We start from the raw sequence: 21,704 nt of genomic DNA, 5'->3' as shown, positions 1-21,704 counted from the left end.
AAGGTGACATGCTGTGCCACTGCCTTGTCTTTCAGAGCAGCATTGGTAAGAGGAACTGCTTGCTGGTATATTGCTCAATTTACACGTTATTTCTTCTCTCAGTCTCAGCACAATGATGAGGTCTGGTTCCCCGATAGTGGCAATCTTGAGAAATGAAAATAAGCTTTTTTTTCCCTGTAGTGTGGTAAGATTTGCCATCCCTCTAGGTAAGGGGGCACAAGGCCTCGAACCTCTCGTGTCTTTCCCCCCTGCACCATCCTCCCCGGGCATTAGCACAGGTGGGTGCGGGTGAGAAGAAATGGGGCAGAACAGGGGTGCGATGAAAGAGCTGGCAGAGAACAGGACTGCTCCTTCTGTCAACTGTCCACTGGTGCCAATTTAGTTCAGGATGAAAATACCAGCTTCTTCCTACCCTGGAATAAATTTCATCTCCAGAGATGAATAACATGCAAATCTCTTGCACTGTTGTTAGGACATAAACCGTTACATGTCTGTCCTCTGGCTGCATTCAGTCGGGTTTGCGGTGAGAGCACTGCACCTCGCAGGCATGCAAGCTGTACAATGCTGTAGAAGGAGCCGAGTGCCTTTGCCAGGTGCCCTTCTGGAAGGAAGGGAAGGATAGAGGCTGGAGCCCACCTGTCAGCGAGGGTTTGACAGTTCTGACTGCTTGAGGAGAACCAAGCGCCTTTTCCTTAGCTGAAATACAAGCTCAGCTGGTTTTGGTTGGGTTAAATTTAACTTTCTTCATAGCAGCCAGGATGGTGTAACGTTCTGCATTTGTTACCAAACCAGTTGATAACACACCCGTGTTTCAGCTGTTATGCAGTCTTTAGGCTTTCTCCATTTCTCCCAGCAAGGAGGACAGCAGCATGCAACAGGCAGGGGGGGAAAGCAGCCGGGACAGCTTACCCAGACTGACCAAAGGGGTATTCCCTACTGGGTAGCGGAGTGCTCAGCAGTAAAAACTGGGACATTGCAGGGGGTGGGAGGGAATTAGCCAGGGCTGCTGTATCCTGGGGTTTGGCCGGGCATCGTTTGACTGCTGGTGAGTGACTGCTTTTTGCAACGCTCGTTTTTCTTTGTTTCCTCTTTTACTTATTAAACTGTCTTTATCACATCCCAAGTTTTATCACTCTTACCCTTTCAATTCTCTTTCTCACCCGGCTAAGGTGAAGTACGCAAGGGGCCATGTGGTGCTTTGTTGCCTGCTGGTTAAGCCACAATGGTCCTTTTTTGGCACCTAAACAGGGACTCAGAGGGTTTGAGATAATGCCAGATTTGACCACAGTGTGTTAGATGGAACTTATTATATGTTTGACAGTTACTGGTCACAATGTTGACTTTTTTGTTCTCAACATTGTTTTATTTGTTCTCTTATCTGATCCATGCCATGCACCTTTTTTTTTTGTTGTTGTTGTTGTACATCACATTTGAGAGCTTTTTAAAGGTTTTTTTTTGCCTTTTTTTTTTTGGGGTGGGGTGGGGTGGGGGTGGAGTTGCTGTACTGTGTAGCACTTGGCTGTGTTTTGCCTGGGAGAACTATGAAAAAAGCACTGGCCTTGAGCCTGGGCTGGTATTTGGGCCCTCCCTTGCTGCTCTCCCTGTACTTTGGGAACCATCTCATGGCAACACTTAACAATAACATTTTTTCCCTTTTCTCCACCAAAAGCAAATCTGTGGAGAAAACAAAGGATGGCATCTCCCCCTTCTTCTCCTGTGGGACATACCGTACAATAACCCTTCACTATCTTGACCATCCTTGGGTAACCAAAACGATCCTATTGGTATGTCTCAAGAATCTGTGTCCAGATTTTCCTAAGATTAACCAACTATTTAGGGGTATCACACAGGGGTATGTCCTGAGTCAGAATAGCTACAGTTGGCAAGGTGTGGGGGGGAATATGGGCAGAGGTGTCTCGAATGTTTCTCGCCTCTGATGCTCTGGGACGTCACCCCCAAACACACGCAGAGTCCTGATGGAGTCGTAGAATGAGACATAGCTGCTCTGGCCCTGCTCCTGTGCCCAGGAGCTTGTGCGGTCCCTTGAGGCTGCCTAGGGGATGTGGCAGGAGCATGGACATGACTTGCACAGGGGTGGTGATGGGACTGGTGTCCAAGTGGCCCAGAGGATGTCAGCAGCCAGCTGCTTTGTGCAGGGGCTGTGAGGCCGCTGGTGCCCGAGTGCCTGTCAGGCAGGAGCAAGCACACGGCTCGTGCAGGAGGCTGTGGTTTCACTTGTGAGCCTACATTTAACGCTAACCTCATCCCTAACCTTAAGCCTAACCCTAACCCTAAGCCTAAACCTAACTCTAAACACAACCCTCACCCTAAACCTAATGCTGATGCCAAACCTAACCATAACCCCCAAGCCCTAACCCTACTGCTGGCCCCTAGCCCCTAACCCTAATCTTAGTGTTGTCACAACACTGGTGTTGTCACCTGAGGCGAGCAGCCTCTGGGGATGGGGCAGGCAGGTGGCTCGTGCAGGTTGTCCTGACATCCCTTGGTGCTGTGGAGCTGACAGGGCAGCAGCAACCACGGGTGCTTGTGGTTCCACTCGTGGCTGCCTACCTGATAGGGCAGCGCGTTCCTCATGAGGTAGGGCAGTGCCTACCTCACGAGCAGTGCATTTGCTGCTGACCTGTCACATCCTTTGCCAACAGCGACAGCACAAGCACCTGCACGATCTCTGCTGCCCAATCTGCTCAGCCACGAGTGGCATCACAAGGCCCCATGCAGAATGGGCTTGCTGCTGCCCGGTGTGCTACTACTCAGGCACGTAGGGCATCGCAAGCACTTCCAGCGATGTCCCTGCTCCCAGCCCTTCAGCTACGTAGGGATCAATGACCTAAGAACCACCCACCTTCATGTCCATTCTCCTGCCCCGTCAGCTGCACGGCAAGAAGCATGGGGTCATGGCTAGGGTTAGAGTTAGGGCTTAGTGGTAGGGTGAGGGTTTTGGTTAGTGTCTGTCTTCAAGTCAGGGTTTTGGGCATCAAGTAGGGATAGGGTTCAGGATCAGTGTTAGGGTTAGAGTAAGGGGTAGGTTTAGGGTTAGGCTTAGGGTGTTACACTTACAGTTAGGCTTAGGACTAGAGGCTAGCGTTGCATTTAAAATTCCCATTAGGGTTGGGGTTAGGAATAGGTTTAGGATTAGAATTAGGCATAAAGTTAGGGTTATAACGTAGTGCTAGGGTTATCTTTAGGATTAAGTATAGGCTTTGAGTTTAGGGTTATGGTGAGGTTTAGGGTTAGGCTTAGAGTTAGAGTTGTGGTTTGGTTTAGGATTAGCCAAGTGCAGCAGCCTGAAGCTACAGTCGGAGCAGTGAACCTGGTCCCTGTGCAGCAGTGGGTTTCAGTCGCCATCCCACAACAGTGTGCCCACCCTAGATTTGTTTCCATGCTGTGGCGAGGGTTTCTGAAGTCTGTTGATCCCCTGGCCTTCACTGCTCTGCTGTGTGTGAGGGCCACTCATCTGCACAGATATCGGGGCTGGAAAAGCTGCTGTGCATGAGTATCGACGAGGTCCAACAGCACTTTGTGGCTGGGTGCTGGGCTGCTGAGTGATGGGTGCTGATCCTCCCTCCTCCTGCCCGGGCACCGGATGCACTGCGGTGCATGAGGGTCACCAAGTCCCCCCCGTGTGCTGGGAATGGTTGTGCTGTTGTATGCAAAGGTTTCCAAATTCCACTAATGCAACAGATGGACAAATTCCCCTGATGGACAGAGTACACTGCTGTATGTGAGTATCCACGACTCCTGCCGGTAGCTGGAGAATCGGTTTCCTGCTACGCACAAGGGTTCTCATGACTTGCGGGCACCCAGGGGCTGAGCACACAGCTGGGTGTGAGGGATGCTGAGCCCTGCCACTGCACCACACCTGGGCTCACCAGCATGGGCGAGGGTTTCCAAGCTCTGCTGATGCACCAGCATTTGCTGCTCTGCTGTGTGCGAGGGTCAGCGAGGCCCATCGGTGTGTTGGGTCCGGGCAAACTGCTTCGCACAAGTGTTCGTGAGCCTTGATGGCAGCTGGAGCATCGACACCCTGTGGTGGGCTCCTGCCCATCTTCGTTTACTCGGACCTGGCCACAGTACTTTGTGTGAGGGATGCTGAGCCCTGCTGGTGCCGATGTAAGACTGGGTAGGCTGCTGTGTGCAGGGGTTGCCAAGTCCCTCCAGAGCTCCTGGAAAAACTGTGCTTGCCGAGAGCGAGGGTTTGAGACAACCCATTGCAGGGGCTGGGATAAGGGGCAATAGGCACAAGTTGCAAGATGAAAATTACAACTTGATTGAAGAAATATGCTTTTTTGTTGTTTCTTTGTTTGTTTTCCACGAGTGTGGTCAAATGCTGGAAGAAGGACCCAGACAGGTGAAGGGATTTCCACCCCTGGAGATAATACTCAACAGGCAAGGCTCTGAGCAAGCTGTTCTTAACCGGACCTGCTCTGATCGTGAGTTTGGAGTAGACTTGTGTTGTTCTCTAGTCTATGTAATTTTGTGGGTTTATGATTTCATAAACCAGTATCTTGGGAACTGCTGCATTGGTGGAGCAACGACTATTGATGAGATGAGGAATGGAGAAATAAAAAGGAAAGAAATTCCTTCACAGACGTCTATGGCAACTGGTCATTATGGTAATAATAGCAGAAACCTGCATACACCTGCTGAACTTTGATCATGTGAGTTTAGGTTGAAATGTGAGAAAGGACAGACAAATAGTAATAAAAATAATTAAATATAAAACCTGAAGCCTGTCAGCACACAATATATGATTGAGTAAATCTCTTGGAAATATGTTACATGTAGATACCTGGCCTCAGTGTTTCATGCTAAACTATCAACATCTGAGCTACAGAAGCAGAAAAGTTAAAGCAGTGCTTATGCTTGGGACTGTCAGCCTTCTCATACTGATCAGCCGTCTCAAGATTTTCTTCCTATGTTTATTTCATTACTTCCCTTGGTTATGAGACCTGACGTGGGCATTTTTTGCTGCTAAAGACGGGGCAAGCCGTTGCCCTGCCAGCACATTTTTAATGCATGCAAAAGTGTAAAAACAAGCAGCTTTTATTAGTATTTGCTTTCCAACTTTGAGTTAAGCTCTGTTCTCTGATATATTTTCAGTCGAGGAGGAGCGTTTCCCTTTATGCTGTCTACTCGGAAATAGCTGCTTACAGTCTCCTCGCCACTTCCCAGGGAATTAAGAGCAAATGTCCCGCAAATGAGGGGATAAGGTGCCCTCCCGTGGCTACACGAGAGATAGGTAGGCCAAAAAAAAAAATAAAAGCCAAGTTTGTCAAAAAGAGCTTACTCCTTATAGCCATTGCTTGTTCCTTCATCCTCTCAGCTCTTCCTAAAACTTGCAAAAAAAAAAAAAAAAAGGAGCTCATTCTAAAGCCTCTGTGCGCCCTTCAGCCTGCCTGGTGCTGCAACACACCACACGTGCAACACACGTGTAACACACCTCGACGTTGCTGCAGCTTGTGGGCTGCTGCTGTGAGCCTTCAGGTTCACAGCAGGACCGACGGTGGGACGAGAGCCAGCAGGAGGCCTGGAAACCCCTGGGGCCTCCATCAGCCAAATCCTCCTGGAGCCTCACCCCCAGAGGTGCACGTAGACTCCTGGCTCCCAAGCCTCCGAAGCTGCCCGTCAGCTAGGCTGGCTCGGTAACTCCACTGATCACACACTGGCTGCTGGCACATGGCCCCCAGTCCCAATCCAGCTGCTGGCACGGAGACCCCCATTCACACACATGCACACAGAATAAAAGGCTCCTGACACAGGAAAAGTAGTAGAGATGGAATTTAATGAGAAGACGAGACAGACCGTGCTGATCAGGGCACGGCACATACTGACTGGTAATCTGTTTACATATCTTTTTTTTTTTTTTTTTTCTTTCCCCAGGTTTATTCCTCCCCAAACCCCATTGATCCCCACTTTTCTCCACCTTTAGTTCCTCCCCTAAACATCCAATAGTAAGTTTAGTGAGATCCTGAAAGTCTCTTCCCTTGCATCCCATAATGTGCCCCATATGCCTAGACCCAGAGAGAGGAGAGGGCAGGGGAGGAGCTGGGGAGAGAAAGGGAATGAGAGGGAAAGGAGCAGGGGGAGAAACTCTCATTGACTCATCCTGACAGGTTTCACATCTGAAGCTCTCCTGGGCAGCCCTGGCAGTAGCAGGGCCTGGATATTATTCTGGTTTTCCCACTTGTTACTGTTCCTCTGTGCGATGTTGTGTGTGTGAAGACAAGCTTTTTAAACTTAAACTAACACTCTACTATTTCAGGGGTCACACATCCAGAAAAACGCATTAGGAATATGAATGTAGCATTTGCATTTCACTTCTCTCCAAATAAAAACTTTGTTCCTGAAATGTTGAAATTTGAAACAAGGATCTGCCTTTTGAGCTAGCTGTATGCCTGCGTTCTCCATCTCCCTGTAGCAAAGTGCTTTTGGCTATGTCAGGAATGTACACACAATTTTCTTGGTGCTACAGGCAAATATTAAAATAAATTTGCATCCAACAGTAACTCTCTCTCTTATGAGGTAGTCATTAGCTCATTCTCTTTACCAAGCCACTTGTCATGGGGTGCATACAATAAAGCACCATCTGTTAGAGTCACAGTATATTCATCCTACATTGTTATAAAACCAATCTCCCACACTGTTGTGCTCAGCCTTCCATTTTTACTATATTTGGTGCAAAATGCTATGATGTTGAGTCAAATATGTGAAAAAAATAAATATAAATGCATACCTTATTGCAGGGCCTGAGTGGGACTGCCAGTCATTGCACCTTGACTGTGACTTGTGGATGCATTCTTCCAAATAAGCATGTTTGGAGAATAAAGTCAGCTCAATATCTGGTCACATGCAGAGTCTCTGGGAGAGGAAGGAACGCAGCCTGAAGGGTGTGGTAGACACTGAGAGTTTCGTCAAAATATTATCTGAAAGTCAAGGTCATAATCAATGGCAGTCTTGGCTGCGGTGACCATGAAATGGTGGAGGTCAGAATCCTGTGGGCAGGGAGGAAGGTGAAAAGCAAGCACACAGCTCTGGGCTTCAGGGGAGCAGATTTTGGTGTTTTCAAGGATCTGCTTGGAAGCGCCCCAAGGGATAGGGTTCTGGAGGTAAGAGGGGCCCAACAGAGCTGGTTACAAGAAAGCTGCTTAATATGGAAGGATCACTTACTCCAAGGTCTAGAGCGATGCCTCCCAGCAAAGAGAAGTCAGCCAAAATTGCCAGGAGGCCTGCAGCAGATGAACAAGAAGCACCTGGTAAAACTCAAACACAAAAGGGAAGCCTACAAAGGGTGGAAGCAAGGACAAGTAACCTGGATGGAACACAAAAACATTGTCCGAGCATCCAGGGATGAAATCAGGAAAGCTAAAGCTCAGATGGAATTGAATCTGGCCAGGGATGTCAAAGACAAGAAGAAGGGCTTCCATGAGTACACTGGTGATAAAAGGAAGACTAGGGAAAATGTGGGCCCACTGCTGAACAAATGGAGTTACACAGGATGGAAAAGGCTGGAGACCAAATACCTGCTTTGTCTCAGTCTTTTCCAGCAGGGCTGGCCCTCAGGAGTCCTAGCTCCCAGAGACCAGGGGAGAAAGCTGGAGCAAGGAGGATGTGCCCTTGGCAGAAGAGGACCAAGTCAGGGAATACTTCAGCAAATTGGACATAGAAAAATCCATGTGGCCTGATGGGATGGCAAGGAGGAGAGGGAACTAAAGGCTGATCAGCCTCACCTCGATCCCTGCAGAAGGGATGGAGCAGCATATCCTGAAAACCATTTCTAGGAACATGAAGAGCCAGAAAACCATCAGCAGTAATCGGTATGTGTTCACCAAGGAGAAGTCACGCTTGATCAACTTGATAAGCTCCTACAATGAAAAGACCAGCCTGATGGATGAGGGGAGAGCAGTGGATATTGCTTTCCTGGACCTCAGGATGGCCTTTGATAGTGGCTCCCATAGGATTCTCGTAGGGAAGCTGCTGCCATATGGGCTGGATGGGCAGACGGTGAGGTGCGTTAAAAACTGTCTGGGTCCAGAGGGTGGTGATCAGTGGTGCAAAGTCGAGTTGGAGGGCCGTGGCAGATGGCACTGAGAGGCCACCCTTGATAATCCTTGATCAATCGGGGCAACTGGGAGGAGTGCCCAAAGCGTGGAGGAAAGCAAATGTCACTGCTGTCTTCAAAGAAAGGCAAGCAGGAGGGCAAAGTGGTGAAAAGTCTAGTTGGAGGCGAAGTAGCTAGAGGGTTACCCCATGGCTCTATACCGTGCCCAGTCCTGTTTAACGTCTTCATTAACGATCTGGACGGTGGGGCAGAGTTTGCAGATGACACAGAACCGGGGGGAGCAGCGGATACACCAGGAGGTGGTGCTGCCATCCAGAGGGACCTGGGCAGGCTGGAGAAATGGGCCGCAGGAACCTCCTGAAGTTCAACCAGGAGAAGCTCAAGGACCTGCATCTGGGAACAACCCCAGCACCGGGACATGCTGGGACGCATCCCAGTGGACGCATCCCAGTGTGTCCCAGTGGACGGCAGCTTGGCAGGGAAGGACCTGGTGGGCCTGAAGGGTGCACGGAGGACGGAGCCGGGCCCGGTTCAGCAGTGCCCGGTGCCAGGACAAGGGGCGACGGGACAAACCGGAGCCCGGGCAGTCCCAGCCGAGCACCGGGGAGCCCTCCCGTGCTGCGCGGGTGTCGCAGCCCTGGCACAGGCTGCCCAGAGGGGCCGTGGAGCCTTCTCCTTGGAGAGCTTCTGCAGCCACCTGGGCACGGGCCTGGGCACCCCGCGGCAGGTGGCCCTGCTGGGGCCAGGACGAGATGGAGCCGGGGCGTCCCCAGCCCCTCCGCGCTGGGGCCGTGACGGGGCGGCCGTGACGGGGCGGCGGTGAAGTCAGACCGTGCCGCGGCACTGTAACGAGGGGCTGCTACGTGATGCCGTGCCGTGTGCGGTGACGTTACGGTGGTGTGACGTGGTGCTGCGGTGCGGCCCCGTGACGTGGCTGTGACGTGTGGCTGTGACGTGTGCTGTGACGTGTGGCTGTGACGTGTGGCCGCCCCGTCCCGCCCCGTCCCGCCCGGCCGCCTGAGGGAGCGCGGCCCCGCCTCCCGCTGCCGCTTCCGGGCGCCATGGCGGTGCTGGCGGCCAACCCCAACAACCCCGTGGTCTTCTTCGATGTCACCATCGGCGGGCAGGTGGCGCCGGGCGGCGGCGGCGGCGGGCCTGGGGGCAGGGAAAGGGGCTCGGCGGGGCGCCGTGGGGGCATCGCGGGGCTTGTTAGGGCTCGGCGGGGCTCGGTGGGGGCTTCAGGCCCGCAGCAGGGCGCTGAGCTGGCTGCTCTCGCGCTCTCTCTCTGCAGGAGGTCGGCCGCATGAAGATCGAGCTGTTCGCCGACGTCGTGCCCAAAACCGCGGAGAACTTCAGGTGAGGAGCGGCCGGCGGTCCTGCAGGCTCAGCACGGGGCTGCCGGCCTGGAGCCGGGTTCCAGAGGCTTCGCGGTGCAGGGGTGTTGTGGTGGGAGCGACGGCTTGCCAGAGCCGCTGCACCCGCTTCGGTTCTCCGCCTGTTCCCACAGAGCTGCCCGTGACCATGCAGCATCCTAACCCCCGGTGGAGCCTGTCTGGCTTGAAGGTGAAGGGCTCTGGTCCCTCCCTGCTCCCTGTGTGGAGCTGCTGATACGCTCACTGTGTTTACAAAAGAGAGCGCCTTAACATCGTGGCAAAACCTCCTTGCCACCCCATTCTCTGTCGTTGACTGCAGGATGTACCACGTGGACTGCCCAGTGTCAGAGAAGCGAATATGCCCTGTCCCCTGTGAAACATGCTGCCCTGCTCCACATTCCCTGCCTCTTACAACCTCAGTGTTAAATACCTGAATTTCAATATCTCTGCAAAGCTCTGTTTAGATATGGAAGCGATGAGCAGTTACTGATGATTCCTGTTTCACTGGGGAATATCGCCAGTGTAATCAGAAAAATCCCGCACAACATTCAGTGTGTGTTTGGTGAATGCAGCCCTTTGTGTCCTCAGGATTCAAAAGTTGTTCATGCTCTGCTCTTCTGTATTTTTTTCTTTTCCAGGCAGTTTTGTACAGGTGAATTCAGGTATGTGGGTTTTATTCTTTTAAGTAGCATACTCAGAAAAACAGGGCTGGGTGATGAGAAAGAAGGCCCACTGGGAAGCTTTCTTTACTCTACTGCTATAAAATGAAAGATTTACAGAAATCTGCTGTGATGAAAGTGACTAGCTTGGCTGGTCACAGAGATGGTGCAATTTCCCCTTTGGGCATGACTTTGGTCATACTCCAGTTGCTCTAAAAATACATTGTCTGCAAATCCCACCTGTATGTGCTGCAAATTACAATGGTATCCTGTTAAGATTTTGAGATGGATGTCATAAGCAACCATGTCATTTAATGTGCAGAGCCGATTCAGGGTTTCCCTTGGTCTCTGATAGCATCAGTGCACGTTAGGACCCAGCAGGCACTGCCGGAGGTGGGTTGGCGGGTTGTATATCAAGGGAGTTCCTAATGTACAGGACAACCCTTCAGGACTCTAAACGCCTGGAAGGGTTTCGTGTTGGGATACCCAGTAAGTTGTAACAATTTTCCTTTTTATTTCCTTGCAGGAAAGATGGCGTTCCTATAGGTTATAAAGGAAGCACTTTCCACAGGTACTTCTGCTTTTGCTTAGAAATTTAAATAGAAGTATGAGTTAGGTGTGATTTTTAGACCTGTCCCAAGGGCATTATTGGTCTAGGAGGCATTTGTAGGTGGTCATGGCTAATACTGTTCCTCTGTCGCCTCCGCTGTCTCTATCCTCTGGGGGATTTGGGGGCGCTGTCAAATGGGTGCCGCGGGTCACTACAGAGGGTTTCTCCATTCCTGGTCTTCCAGCTCAGAGATCATTTCCTTGTATCTGTTACATATCTCTATCTGTTGTTGAACAGCAATGGTCCCTGTGGTGGGTTGACATTGGCTGGCTGCTGGGTGCCCACCAAGCTGCTCTCCCCCTCCTCAGCAAGATGGTGGGGAGAAAATGCAATAAAACAGCTCCCAATTGAGATAAGGACAGTGAGGTGGCTCACAATTAACGTCATGGGCAAAACAGACTTGGCTTGGGGAAGATTAATTTTTTTTTTTGCCGATTAAGATCGAAGTACAATAGTGAGAACTAAAAGCAAACTAAAAACACTTTCTCCCCACCCTTCTTCCCTGGTTCAACTTCAGTCTCTGTTCTACTTCCTCCTAAGCGGTGCAAGGAACAGGGAATGGGGGGTTGTGGTCAGTGGAGCACTTTGTGCTGCTCCTCCACAGTCACTCTCTGCCCTGACTCCAGTGTGGGGTCCCTCCCACACTATGCCGTCCTTCCCAAACTGATCCTGTGGGGGCTGCTCACAGGCAGCAGCTCTTCAAGAACTGCTCCAGTGTGGGTCCCCCACAGGCAGCAGCACCCCCCACATCCCCCTGCTCCACCGGGGGCTCCTCCACGGGCTGCAGCGTGGAGATCTGCTCCGTGTGGGACCCGTGGGCTGCAGGGGGACAGCCTGCTCCACCAGGGGCCTCTACACAGGCGAACTTGTGCTGCGTGCCTGGAGCACCTCCTGCCCTCCTGCACTGACCTTGGTGTCTGCAGCATTCCTTCTCTCACGTTTTCTGACTCTTCTCTCACAGGTGCCAATTAGTGTCTTTTATTTTCTTAAATCTGTTATTATGGAAGCACAAACAGCATTGCTCGTTGGGTTGGCTTTGACAAGTGACAAATCCCTTTTGGAGCCGTCTGGAACTGGCTTTATATGACATGGGGGGCAGCTTCCAGTCTCTTTTCACCAGGAGCTACCACCCCTGCACACCCGTCCCATTCCTCCAATACAGACCCAAATTACCTGATACCAACCAGTAATTAATATTCACTGTTGGTCATAGACTGTAACATTCATAGACCCTGATGACTTACTCTGTGTTGTAAGATGTAACTTCTTTTTATTGCATATTAAGCTGCTTGAGGCATTTTTCTAGTAAGTATCATTTTACTTTTCTAGGGTAATAAAGGATTTCATGATCCAAGGAGGTGACTTTGTAAACGTATGTATTGCTGTGTTGCTTTTGTATTTTTCCTGCATGGTGCATATGCAACTCTTTTCCAGGGTCCATGCTGATTCGTGGTGTCTCTGGCTCTGTTTTGAGGCATCCGGTAGTAACTGGAGGCTTCCTCACAGCATTGCTACCAACTTACTGCAACAGATAGTAATGTACTTGAAAACAACTCTGGAGTCTTGGGTGAAAATATCTTCTCCTTCCCCATAATATTTCTTCTGTAAAATGGAATGGCAATATAGCTAGAGGCTTTTTAAACTTGCAGAGATCTTTTTTTTTTTTTTTTTTTATCCTGCTGTCCTCCTTTCTCCTGTCTGCCCAGGAAGAGACCCTGTGGATTTCCAATGTCTTTGTGAAGAGAAGACCCTAGTACAGGAACAGAGTGTCTAATGCAAGAGAGAGTTAAAATCAAACCTAACTTTTTTGCTAGTGAATTGTCTAAAAATAGCAGAGAGTATTTGTGCCTGCAGTGTTACCATGGGGGAAAAGCAGGGTGTTTGGGCGAGGCTGTAAGACCACTGAGTCTTCACTGTCCTAGGACCCAGTAGAGTTATTTCATTTCTGGAACTATTTGAGATCTGAAGGGTGTGGTAAAAGAAAGTTGTGTTTTTTTTTTTTTTTTTTTTAATGCAAAACGTGGCTGTGTGAAAGTCACGGAGAGAACTAACTGTACAGGGGCAGCTTAGCCACACCAGGTGTTTAGGCAGTCCCCAGTTGTGATGCTGCAGGAAAACGAGCAAGGACTAGGCAGGCACATCAAAAGGTGTGGAGCTGTGCCTCTTATATTATTAGCACTCATTTTCCTATTAAGTCTGGCCTAATAAAGAAAGTATATGTTAGGTAGAAAGGCAATAAAGGGGGACAGACTGCAGCAAGCCAGAATAAATGGGGCTGAAGCAAACAGAATATCAATGCAGAAAGGGAAATTATGGTCAGAATAGTAAATTTAACTGACCACGCCAGAGGTATCTGGTTGTGTTGCTTTTACAGCTTTCTCTGGAGGGTTCCTCACTGCACCTTTTTAAGGCCATTTTACTGAAGAGTCTCTGGTGGCACTGTACAGGAATTTCTCTGTAGGGCTGGACCAGAAGTCAGGGTGGCCTTTCAGTGATCCCACAAGCTATATCTCTTACATGAGTCGTCTGTCAGGCTTGTGCAAAGTCATAACCTCATGAGCAGTCAAAGCTTGCAATCTGCAGCAGTTACAGGCCATGCTGCTTTGATTTATAAATGTGTTGACTGAGAGCAAGCGCTTGTAGTAAGTACAAGATGTCTCAGCTTGGTAGAAAGTACAGCAAAAATTAGAAGCTCTGTACTTCAGAAACTGTCCTTGCTTGTGACTTTGCAGACAGTAGCTGCTAAAAACTGAACAGAGGGGGCACTTCCCTGTTTTCAGCAGAGTCACAGAAAATAAGGTGAAATAAGCGTGACATCAGCCAATATCTTCCACACAACCACTTCTGCTTTCCTTGTCCTACCAGCCAATACTTCCTCCCCTCCCTTTTCCCTGGAGCGCCTGTTAAGACCAGGTGGTTCCATACCAAGCAATCTGTAACTTCTATTGCACTGAGACGCTTGGACTTAATCCTTACATCTCTTTGGGCTTCTGCCAGCATATTGATGACAAATGATGTACTGTGTAGTTAGAAACCAGTCACTGTTTCTCTTCAGAAATGAAACATCTGAACGTGTTCATCACTGTTGTATAGAAATGCCAGTGCAGCATCCATTTTGGGCTGAGTTTAACACTGCTTTTGCTTGGTTATTTGAAATTTGTGCTACAGAACAAATGCTGTAGCTGACTAATCCCCTCTCTGATGCAGGGAGATGGCACTGGAGTAGCCAGTATATATAGGGGTCCTTTTGCAGACGAAAACTTCAAGCTGAAACACTCTGCTCCTGGTCTGCTTTCTATGGTAAGTATAAAATTGAGATTAAAAAGCTTTTGTTACTTTCTCTCTGTCCTGTTCCTAAATGTATAAAATGTTTGACAGACAGCGGAAATCTCCACCATTGGATATAAGGTCTGAAAGACCAGCTTTGTAAGTACCAGTCAGGTTACTCATGGGTTAATGTGTCGAGTAACACCGAAGTCCTGATGCTGCAGCATCCTTTTTCCTTACCTGTTGGAGTTCAGGGGCAGGCTTTGTTTGATCAGCTTTCAGAGTAGCTTGATTATTGACGTTTTTGAACAGTGGCAAGTGGTGTTTTTTTTCTTCCCTGATACTTTTATTAAACACTGACCTTAGCAAGGATGAAACAGAGAGATTTGGGAGTTTCAAAGCCATAGCAGTGTTACCATGGTATCTTTCAGAACATTGGCTTCCTGTTCAACACTGTAGGAAAACTGCAAGCGTTGCATGTTGTCTGGTAGGAACAATACACTGTTTTTTGGGAATAGAAAGCAAGTGGGGCCAAAACCAAATGTTCCTGTCTACAACTGCTTTTCCCCTCACTCTTTTAGCTGTCTTCTCCTTAAAACTACTTGCTTTGGACATTTACCGTTTGGATTTGATGTTCACCCCGTTCAAAATACGGTCCAAAAAGATCTGTCATGACACAGCTAAGCAAGCAGTGTACCACAGTATGTGAGAAGGGATGCCATGCTGGTATTGCCAGCTTTGTGTTAAAAGAGCATGGCTCTGGAGTTTTTCTGCTTGGCCAAACCAAGGTCCATCTCAGCCAAAGGGATTAGCCTTAGATTGGCACTAAGGAAAAGATCCAGTGTGACCATGTCCTGTGTAGTCCTGCAGGTGTGGGACTTGCACAATTCACTCGTCAGCACAAAAACATGCCTTAGTGTCTCCCGACTGGCAAAAGAGCTGTGGAAAAATTGAGATGGACTTGAGTGTTGCAGAGATGTTTTCTTAGGAGAGACCAAATGCTCTGGGTGTTGCATTCAGCTCTGAATTGCTCAGTGCATCACATCATTCCTGTGAACCCTGTGCTAGCATGATCATTAGCTTTCTGATCCTGACCATCAGAACAGACACCTTTTTTATTCTTAGGCAAACTTCCAAATAGCAGAAATCAGCTTCTTTTTTTCTGTCCTGGTTTCTTGGCTTTCAGTTTTCCCCAGGATAATACTGCAGCCAGTAAGTACTCATCACCAAAAAGTTCAGCCTTTTTTCAGGAACATGCTCTGGAGCCCAGGTTTCAGCACAGTCTTGTGCTGAAGGTGCCTTTGTAGAATTATCATAAAAAGAAGTTGACGTGGCTCTTGCACACATTGGCAGGACTGACTTGGTAGTACACTGTGTCCAAGCACAGGGTGCTCTCCTGCAAATAAATGTCTTGTTTTCATTGGTTTGTATAGCAATAAACTTAAAAAAAAAATAAAAAATAAAAAAACTAGGCTAGTTCTTAAGCAACAGCTCTTTCTTATATGAGATGTCTCTGCCTTCAGCTTTGGGAAGTCCTAATTTTGTATTTTGACATTCTCAACCCCCAGGCAAACAGCGGTCCAAGTACTAACGGCTGTCAGTTTTTCATTACGTGCTCCAAATGTGACTGGTTGGATGGGAAACACGTTGTGTTCGGTGAGTATCTGTCACGCAGGCCTGGTGTACTGGCTCGTGGACGCGCTCCATGGCACGGCTGCTGAAATGAACAGCCGTGGACTGCTTGTTCCTTCCCCATCACTTGTGGCAGCAGAGGTATTTGTGCAGCCAGATACTGAGATGGACCACTAGTGAAATGAAACATTTTTTCACAGCTCTAATCCAGATCAGTTCTTTGATCAGCATATTATGTTACTACGTAAGTCCTCATGCCAGCGCAGATGGGACAGATGGGTGAAGGGATACCTTTCTTCTCCACTGTCAGAGAGTGGAACTGGCATCCAAGTGGAGCTTTGAGCTGAGTTTATAGAACAGATGTGGTTTTGGAGAGTTACATTTCCATGTACTGCCTCTTGAGCTGTAGGGTTTCAAGGCCAGATGTTAAGCTCTTGTCCTGTTTACTACTTCCTCTAATTCTCGAGTAACTCTTGAAATCATTCTCTGCCATTTTTGCATCGTTACACATACTGTGTTGACGGAGTTGGTATACGTGCTGATGGTGGTACAGCTCATGCTGTATTTTACCACAACTGGTGGAGGTAAGTCTCAAAACCTAGTTTTCTACACATGCCACCTGTGTGAGGGGAAAACACGCATAATGTGTTCTGAATGTGGCAAATGTTTTAAGAGGGATTGTTTCTTTTATCGGTTTAGAGATCAGTAGCAAACCCTGAAGTGCCCAATTACTATATGCTGCATGGTGCTTTTCAGAGGGAAAAAAAAATCATGTACATGTTGGGGAGGGCAGCAAAGGTGAAAACAGGCCATACTGAAGTGGATCCATTTTCTCATTCTAGGTAAAATCGTTGATGGGCTGTTGGTAATGAGAAAAATTGAAGTAAGTTGAATTTGCCTTTATTCTCTGTGAATGTCTGTGTTGGAAAGTCACGTGGGAGAGCAACAAGGGTTATTCTGTTCTCTCCTGCTGTCTGTTTAACGGATACCAGGGAATACCAGTGATGGTAACTGGTGTTACTGGTTGTCATCATTAATAAGATGATGGGAAACTGTTGTGACAAAGTCTGTCATTTAGATTGCCTTTAGAAATGCTGTGATCCTGTGGTTGCTGGTTAGCCTTTGAGCGGGGATTTTATTCTTGTGGCTGTATTTGCAGTGCTTTGCATTTGTGCAGGAAGCTGAACTGAAAAGCTGTTCCATCAGCAACTCAGACAAGAGAGTAAAGCAGATCACTTCTGTGCCATTGCCTAGGATTGTTCAGTGGATGCTAAATCATCAGTTCTGCTGATCTGTGATCAGCATATGTAATAAGAAAAGTTAAATCTTCCGATGGGCTTTCAGGAGCTGTAGATAAATATGTTCAGACGTGGTGGTTACCCTGTATGGAATGCACCACGACTGGGTATCATGGCAGGATGCTGAGTGGACTTAACAAACAGTGTGTTATACGATACATCTGGCAGTGACTTCATGGTACGCTCCTGCTTTGGGTGGGGAACTGTGTGCAAGGGCCATCAGAGAATCCAAAAAGTGGGGCAAACACAGAGCTGCCAGCTGTTAGGTATTGAGAAAAGGTCCCATGCAAGGAACTACGCAGCATGATACGGTTGCTAGCCCTTTGTTGCTAGCTGTCTTCACTAAAAGCACCTTCGTGAGCACTGATGGAAGAAGGGTTGTGGTCTGTGCTGTAGGATGTACATCACTGCAGGGAGTGGGAAACTAAAGGAATTAACTAAGAAGTTCATGAAAGAGCAGCCAAGTCCAGGAGAACAGGTTGTTCAGAATGGGGGATGCCTTGTGACTATCTGTTGTTTGGATTCTCCTTCTGTACAAATATCAATTTACTTTGCTTGCTGCAGCTCTAATTGGTAACTTTAAAGATATATAAACCAGAGCAGCCCCAAGTGATATCTTCTCTGTTGTATCTCACGAGGAGCTCCCCAGTTTTTGCTCTCTTACTTCCTTTCCGTTCAAAGGATCAGGGTCTGGTCTGGATGCCAAACCGTGGTGTACAGAGAATGTTCACTGGATTGTTCATTGCCAAGATGCGTGAAGGTGCTTATATGTTGCTCAGAGCTCTGTCTAAGTTTCCATGTTCCTGGTGTTGCACAGATGCCTCTTAGCCAGTCCTCAATTACCTGTCACTCACTGGGTTTGTTGTTTTCATAAGGTGTAACATTCTATGTTTGTTCCCAGAATGTGCCTACAGGTCCAAATAACAAACCCAAGCTGCCAGTTGTGATCTCCCAGTGTGGGGAAATGTAAAGCAAAGAAACAGAAATGTGGTAAGTCTGTCTTCTGAGGTACCCACTGCAATTGAACCGTGGGCTGCCATGCTTCTTAATTTTCTCTTGGCTTGTTTTCACGTTCATCTGAGTCTGCATAAAGTTGGCTCATCTCGCTGATACTGAAACCACCAGAAAACACATCTGAAATAGATTTTTTACTCTAATAGAATTCTCTAACAGAATTTTTACCAGCTCAACTCCCTGAAGCTGTTTCCCTTCAAGCTACATAAAGACCAAAGGCAGCATTAGAGGGACAGGATCTTGTGGCTGCAGTCTGAGGGAAGATGGGGTCATGGCAGCCCTGCTTTGGGTGGGGTTAGACTGCCTTGGAGCCTCAGCTTTAGAAACCAGTGGATGAAAAGAGACCTGCAACAGGAATCCAGCTGGTATTACCCAGGCAATCTGCAGGGATTAGGGGGTTCACTTTGACCTGCAGTTTGGTGAACTCTCCTAATACCACAGAAAGTAGAGTGTCCATATTTGGTGCAAGCAAAGATCAAGAAAAGAAGTGCTGGGGGAAGAGAGGACTTGAGCCTACTTGCTCACTACAGCCATAGGACAGTCACCACTGGAGGGCCAAGGAATTATCATGTTGCATCGCCTTACCTTAATTCAGGAAGATACCACTGTCATTACAAAGGGAGATGTTTCCAGCATTTTCTGTGACCCAGGCTTAATTTTGGTTAAATCAATAGGTACAAGACTGAGCTCAGTACAGTATTCTGTTTGCATTTGTTTGCCCACTTCACAGTTAAAAAAAACCCACTACCACCAACAAACACACACACACACAAAAAAAACCCTAAAAATAAAAAAACACATGAGCATTTAAGCAAGTCTGACCAGATTTCAATGTGTCAGGCTGCAGCTTGTCAAAAATCTGCTGCATTAGCCTTTTGGTTGCGGATTTTTCAAATTTCAGCAGGCAGGCGCTGACAAAAGTAACTCCGCACAATTTTTGACTTTTCGTTAAACGATTGCCAAAGATGTCTGGAGTTACCCGTGAGGACGCATCCCTGCTACTGTGGTTAAGTCTTTCAGATCTTTCAGAAGCTGCAGTGCTTCAGCTATTTCTCCTATTTGATGAAGTGACGATAGGGAATGTAATCATTCTTTCATTTTCCTGGTACTTCTGGTGGCATTTATAGGCTTTTGAAGGTAGGGACAACCTTGTTAAGTAGGCTTTCTTGCAGATGAAGAAACCTGTGCTCATGGGTGGGATCCTTAGACCCAGACCCGTTGATCATTTTTCTTTGGAGCCTTTGTACATGATCTGTGGTCAACATCCAGCTTGAGACTGGAAGGTCTTCATTTCTGGGTATGCGGCTGGTGCCACCTTGCTTACTTCCTAGCCAGGTCTTGGGAGCTGCCTTTGCGCACGCTGCTGCCTGTCAGCTGCCTCTGGACAAGAATGGGGTTTGTCTCCCCCAACTTCAGACAGCTAAATCAGTTATTTGTCAAGATCCTTTGAAATGAGCCCGGTGAAACAAACACCGCTGTTAACTGTAAGTGGACTGGAATGGAGACCCAGGAAAACTCCCTGGTTCCCTAGGTCTTGTAGGCAGGTTTGGCATGAGCTGGTGCATGCAGCAGGTAGCGCTCGCTTCAGTGCCACCGCGTGGTACCCAGTGACACTGTGCAGTCCTGCTGCTGTTGTAGGACATTACAGATGGCCATCAAGCATTCCTCATGGAAGGGGACTCTTTACTGGGGAGCGTAGCGATGGGACAAGAAGTAACGGCTTTAAACTACAAGAGGGTAGATTTAGATTAGCTATAAGGAAGAAATCCTCTCTGGGGGTGGTGAGGCACTGGAACAGGCTGCCTGGAGAAACTGTGGATGCCCCATCCCTGGAAGTGTTCAAGGCCAGGTTGGATGGGGCTTGGAGCAACCTAGTCTGGTGGGAAGTGTCCCAGCCCTCCCTGCCCATGGCAGGGGGTTGGAACTAGATGGTCTTTAAGGTCCCTTTCAACCCAAACTATTCTGTGGTTCTATGATTTGGACCTGTTTGTTCTCCTTTGTTTCAGTGCTCCTTCACTGGTGGTTAGGAGGCCTTTGCCGGCTCCATGCAGTTCCAGCTCCAGCCACTTCCCCCACTGTCCTTGTCCTCTTCACAGGCCAGACCTGCGCTCTTGACATTCTCCTGAAGTTATTTAATAATTGGCATCTATATTTTTTTAACACATTGAAATGTAAATAAAGGATTGTGGTAAATACCCACGTAGTGGACATCAGTTAACATGCTTGGGAATGGATTCTTTGGGTGAGAAGGGTCACCGGGTTTTTACTGTCTGTGTCTGCAGTGTGCGTTGCCCTTAGCTGGTCCAGTAGGGAACACCTTCTGTGCATGGTATTGAGAGGCATTGCTGCTGGAAAGAAGGGGTGAAAGGAACATGGCAGAGCTGTGCTACACCAGCTCTTTTCCTTGGCAGGTAAATAAGGCTGCCTGGCAGAGAGGTTCTTGGCATCTCGGGAATCTCTAGAACCTTTTTCCGTGCAGCTTTATTGAAGCACAGGAGATTGGTACAGCACAAAGGCTTTATCAGCGTGAGTTTGCTGGGCTCCGAGGTGAGTTATGCTGTAAACCCTCCCCTGGCACATCCCAGTGCTAGGGCTAGGCCATCGGGCTGCTTTGTGCCACAGGTGTTACAGGAATTTACCTGGGTGTTACGAGGATGTTACGGAAGGCCTTTGGGCTGGGAAGCAGAGAATGATTGTGCTGGAGGAGTAAAAATCAGGGCTCCTTTTTCTGCATGGTTGCAAAGAACACCGTCAAGGCTGCAGGTCTGTGGAAAAACTGCCAGTCTCAGAGTGGGTTTGCAAACTCACCTGCTGGAGGACTTGAGAGCACCCCTCATGGGGGCTGGGCTTCAAGGTGAGTTTTCTTGTGCAGCAGATTAAATATAAAAGAGGTTGGACAAAGTCTGTTCGGTCACGTGCAATTGCTTCATCCCATCCTGATACGCCCCGTGGCTCCTTGGGCGGCAAGAATGTTTTATGATCTTTGCCTATGGTGTGCTGTGTGGGGCTGTCTCAGGGAGGCACGGTCTGTGCAGGTAGCTTGGGCATTACTTGGTGCTGGAGAGCAAATGCTGATGTATTGGAGGAGAGATCCTGCAGGCAAGCTCTGGTGTCCTCTTTTATTTAACAGCTGTTTAAAATCTGTAAGGCAGGCTCTGGCAGTCAGGCCTTCCATGTCGCTATTCCTGCGGTTGCGCAGCTGCTGAGGACAGTCGCACTCGCTTCTTCGCAGCCCAAATCTTTTCTTGTAGCTGCAATATGTCAGGTGGTGAAGAAACAGAGCGTACCTTTCCTCTCCAGGCCCAGAAACTGCATGGGGCTCTCGTAGGAGATGAGGGTTGAGAATTCCTCCTATGGAGGAGAAAACTGGGCCCAAATAACAGCTGTGAGGTAGAGGCGACCAAAAAAATATCAGGTGTTCCTGCTCTGGAAATGTGTTCAGATGTCCTTTCCCTGTGGGGTTAGGCATGAGCTTAACTCCAGGTGGCTCAGGGGAGCGCTGTCTGCCTGCTGCAGTGCTGAGGTTCATGGTCTGGCTGTGGGTACCCAAATTCACTGTGCTTTTTCACCAGGGAACCTATTTCTAGGTCCAGGCTGAGGAGCACTTTCTCAGCCTGATGTATTTGTATCACTGTGATCAGCCAGTCTTTCTTCCTGCATAGCAGGGGCCCCACAGGTTCCCCAAATTAATTTCTAACAGTGGTAAATCCATTGTAACCTCTTGGAAGTTGAATGGTGAATTAGATCCCTGGTTACATTCGTCTCCCTTGG

At 48.5% G+C, this 21,704-nt stretch overlaps 1 protein-coding gene and 1 long non-coding RNA gene across 4 annotated transcripts; both read left to right on the top strand.

Moving 5' to 3' along the window:
• The first annotated feature begins 1,024 nt into the window (after window positions 1-1,024).
• LOC308181286 lies at window positions 1,025-6,606 on the top strand. Its single transcript, XR_013941393.1, has 3 exons — window positions 1,025-1,045; window positions 1,670-1,784; window positions 4,337-6,606. It is a non-coding gene; the product is annotated as an uncharacterized lncRNA (long non-coding RNA).
• A 2,449-nt stretch (window positions 6,607-9,055) lies between these two features.
• PPIH (peptidylprolyl isomerase H) lies at window positions 9,056-20,128 on the top strand. 3 transcript variants are annotated; one of them, XM_080564304.1, is made up of 10 exons: window positions 9,057-9,207; window positions 9,372-9,436; window positions 10,092-10,115; window positions 10,639-10,683; window positions 12,052-12,094; window positions 13,930-14,022; window positions 15,558-15,645; window positions 16,464-16,504; window positions 17,821-17,909; window positions 19,940-20,128. In XM_080564304.1, the coding sequence occupies exons 1-9, from the start codon at window positions 9,142-9,144 to the stop codon at window positions 17,887-17,889; spliced, it is 534 nt and encodes a 177-aa protein (XP_080420430.1). In that variant the 5' UTR covers window positions 9,057-9,141; the 3' UTR covers window positions 17,890-17,909; window positions 19,940-20,128. The 3 variants fall into 3 exon arrangements, with proteins under 3 accessions (XP_080420431.1, XP_080420430.1, XP_080420432.1); XM_080564306.1 differs by having other exon boundaries at window positions 9,117-9,203; XM_080564305.1 differs by lacking the exon at window positions 17,821-17,909 and having other exon boundaries at window positions 9,056-9,207.
• Window positions 20,129-21,704: the final 1,576 nt, after the last annotated feature.

This window comes from Anser brachyrhynchus, assembly GCF_964034855.1.
Source record: "Anser brachyrhynchus genome assembly, chromosome: 21".
Classification (NCBI taxonomy): Eukaryota; Metazoa; Chordata; class Aves; order Anseriformes; family Anatidae; genus Anser; species Anser brachyrhynchus.
This window is presented reverse-complemented; position numbering and strand designations above follow the sequence as displayed.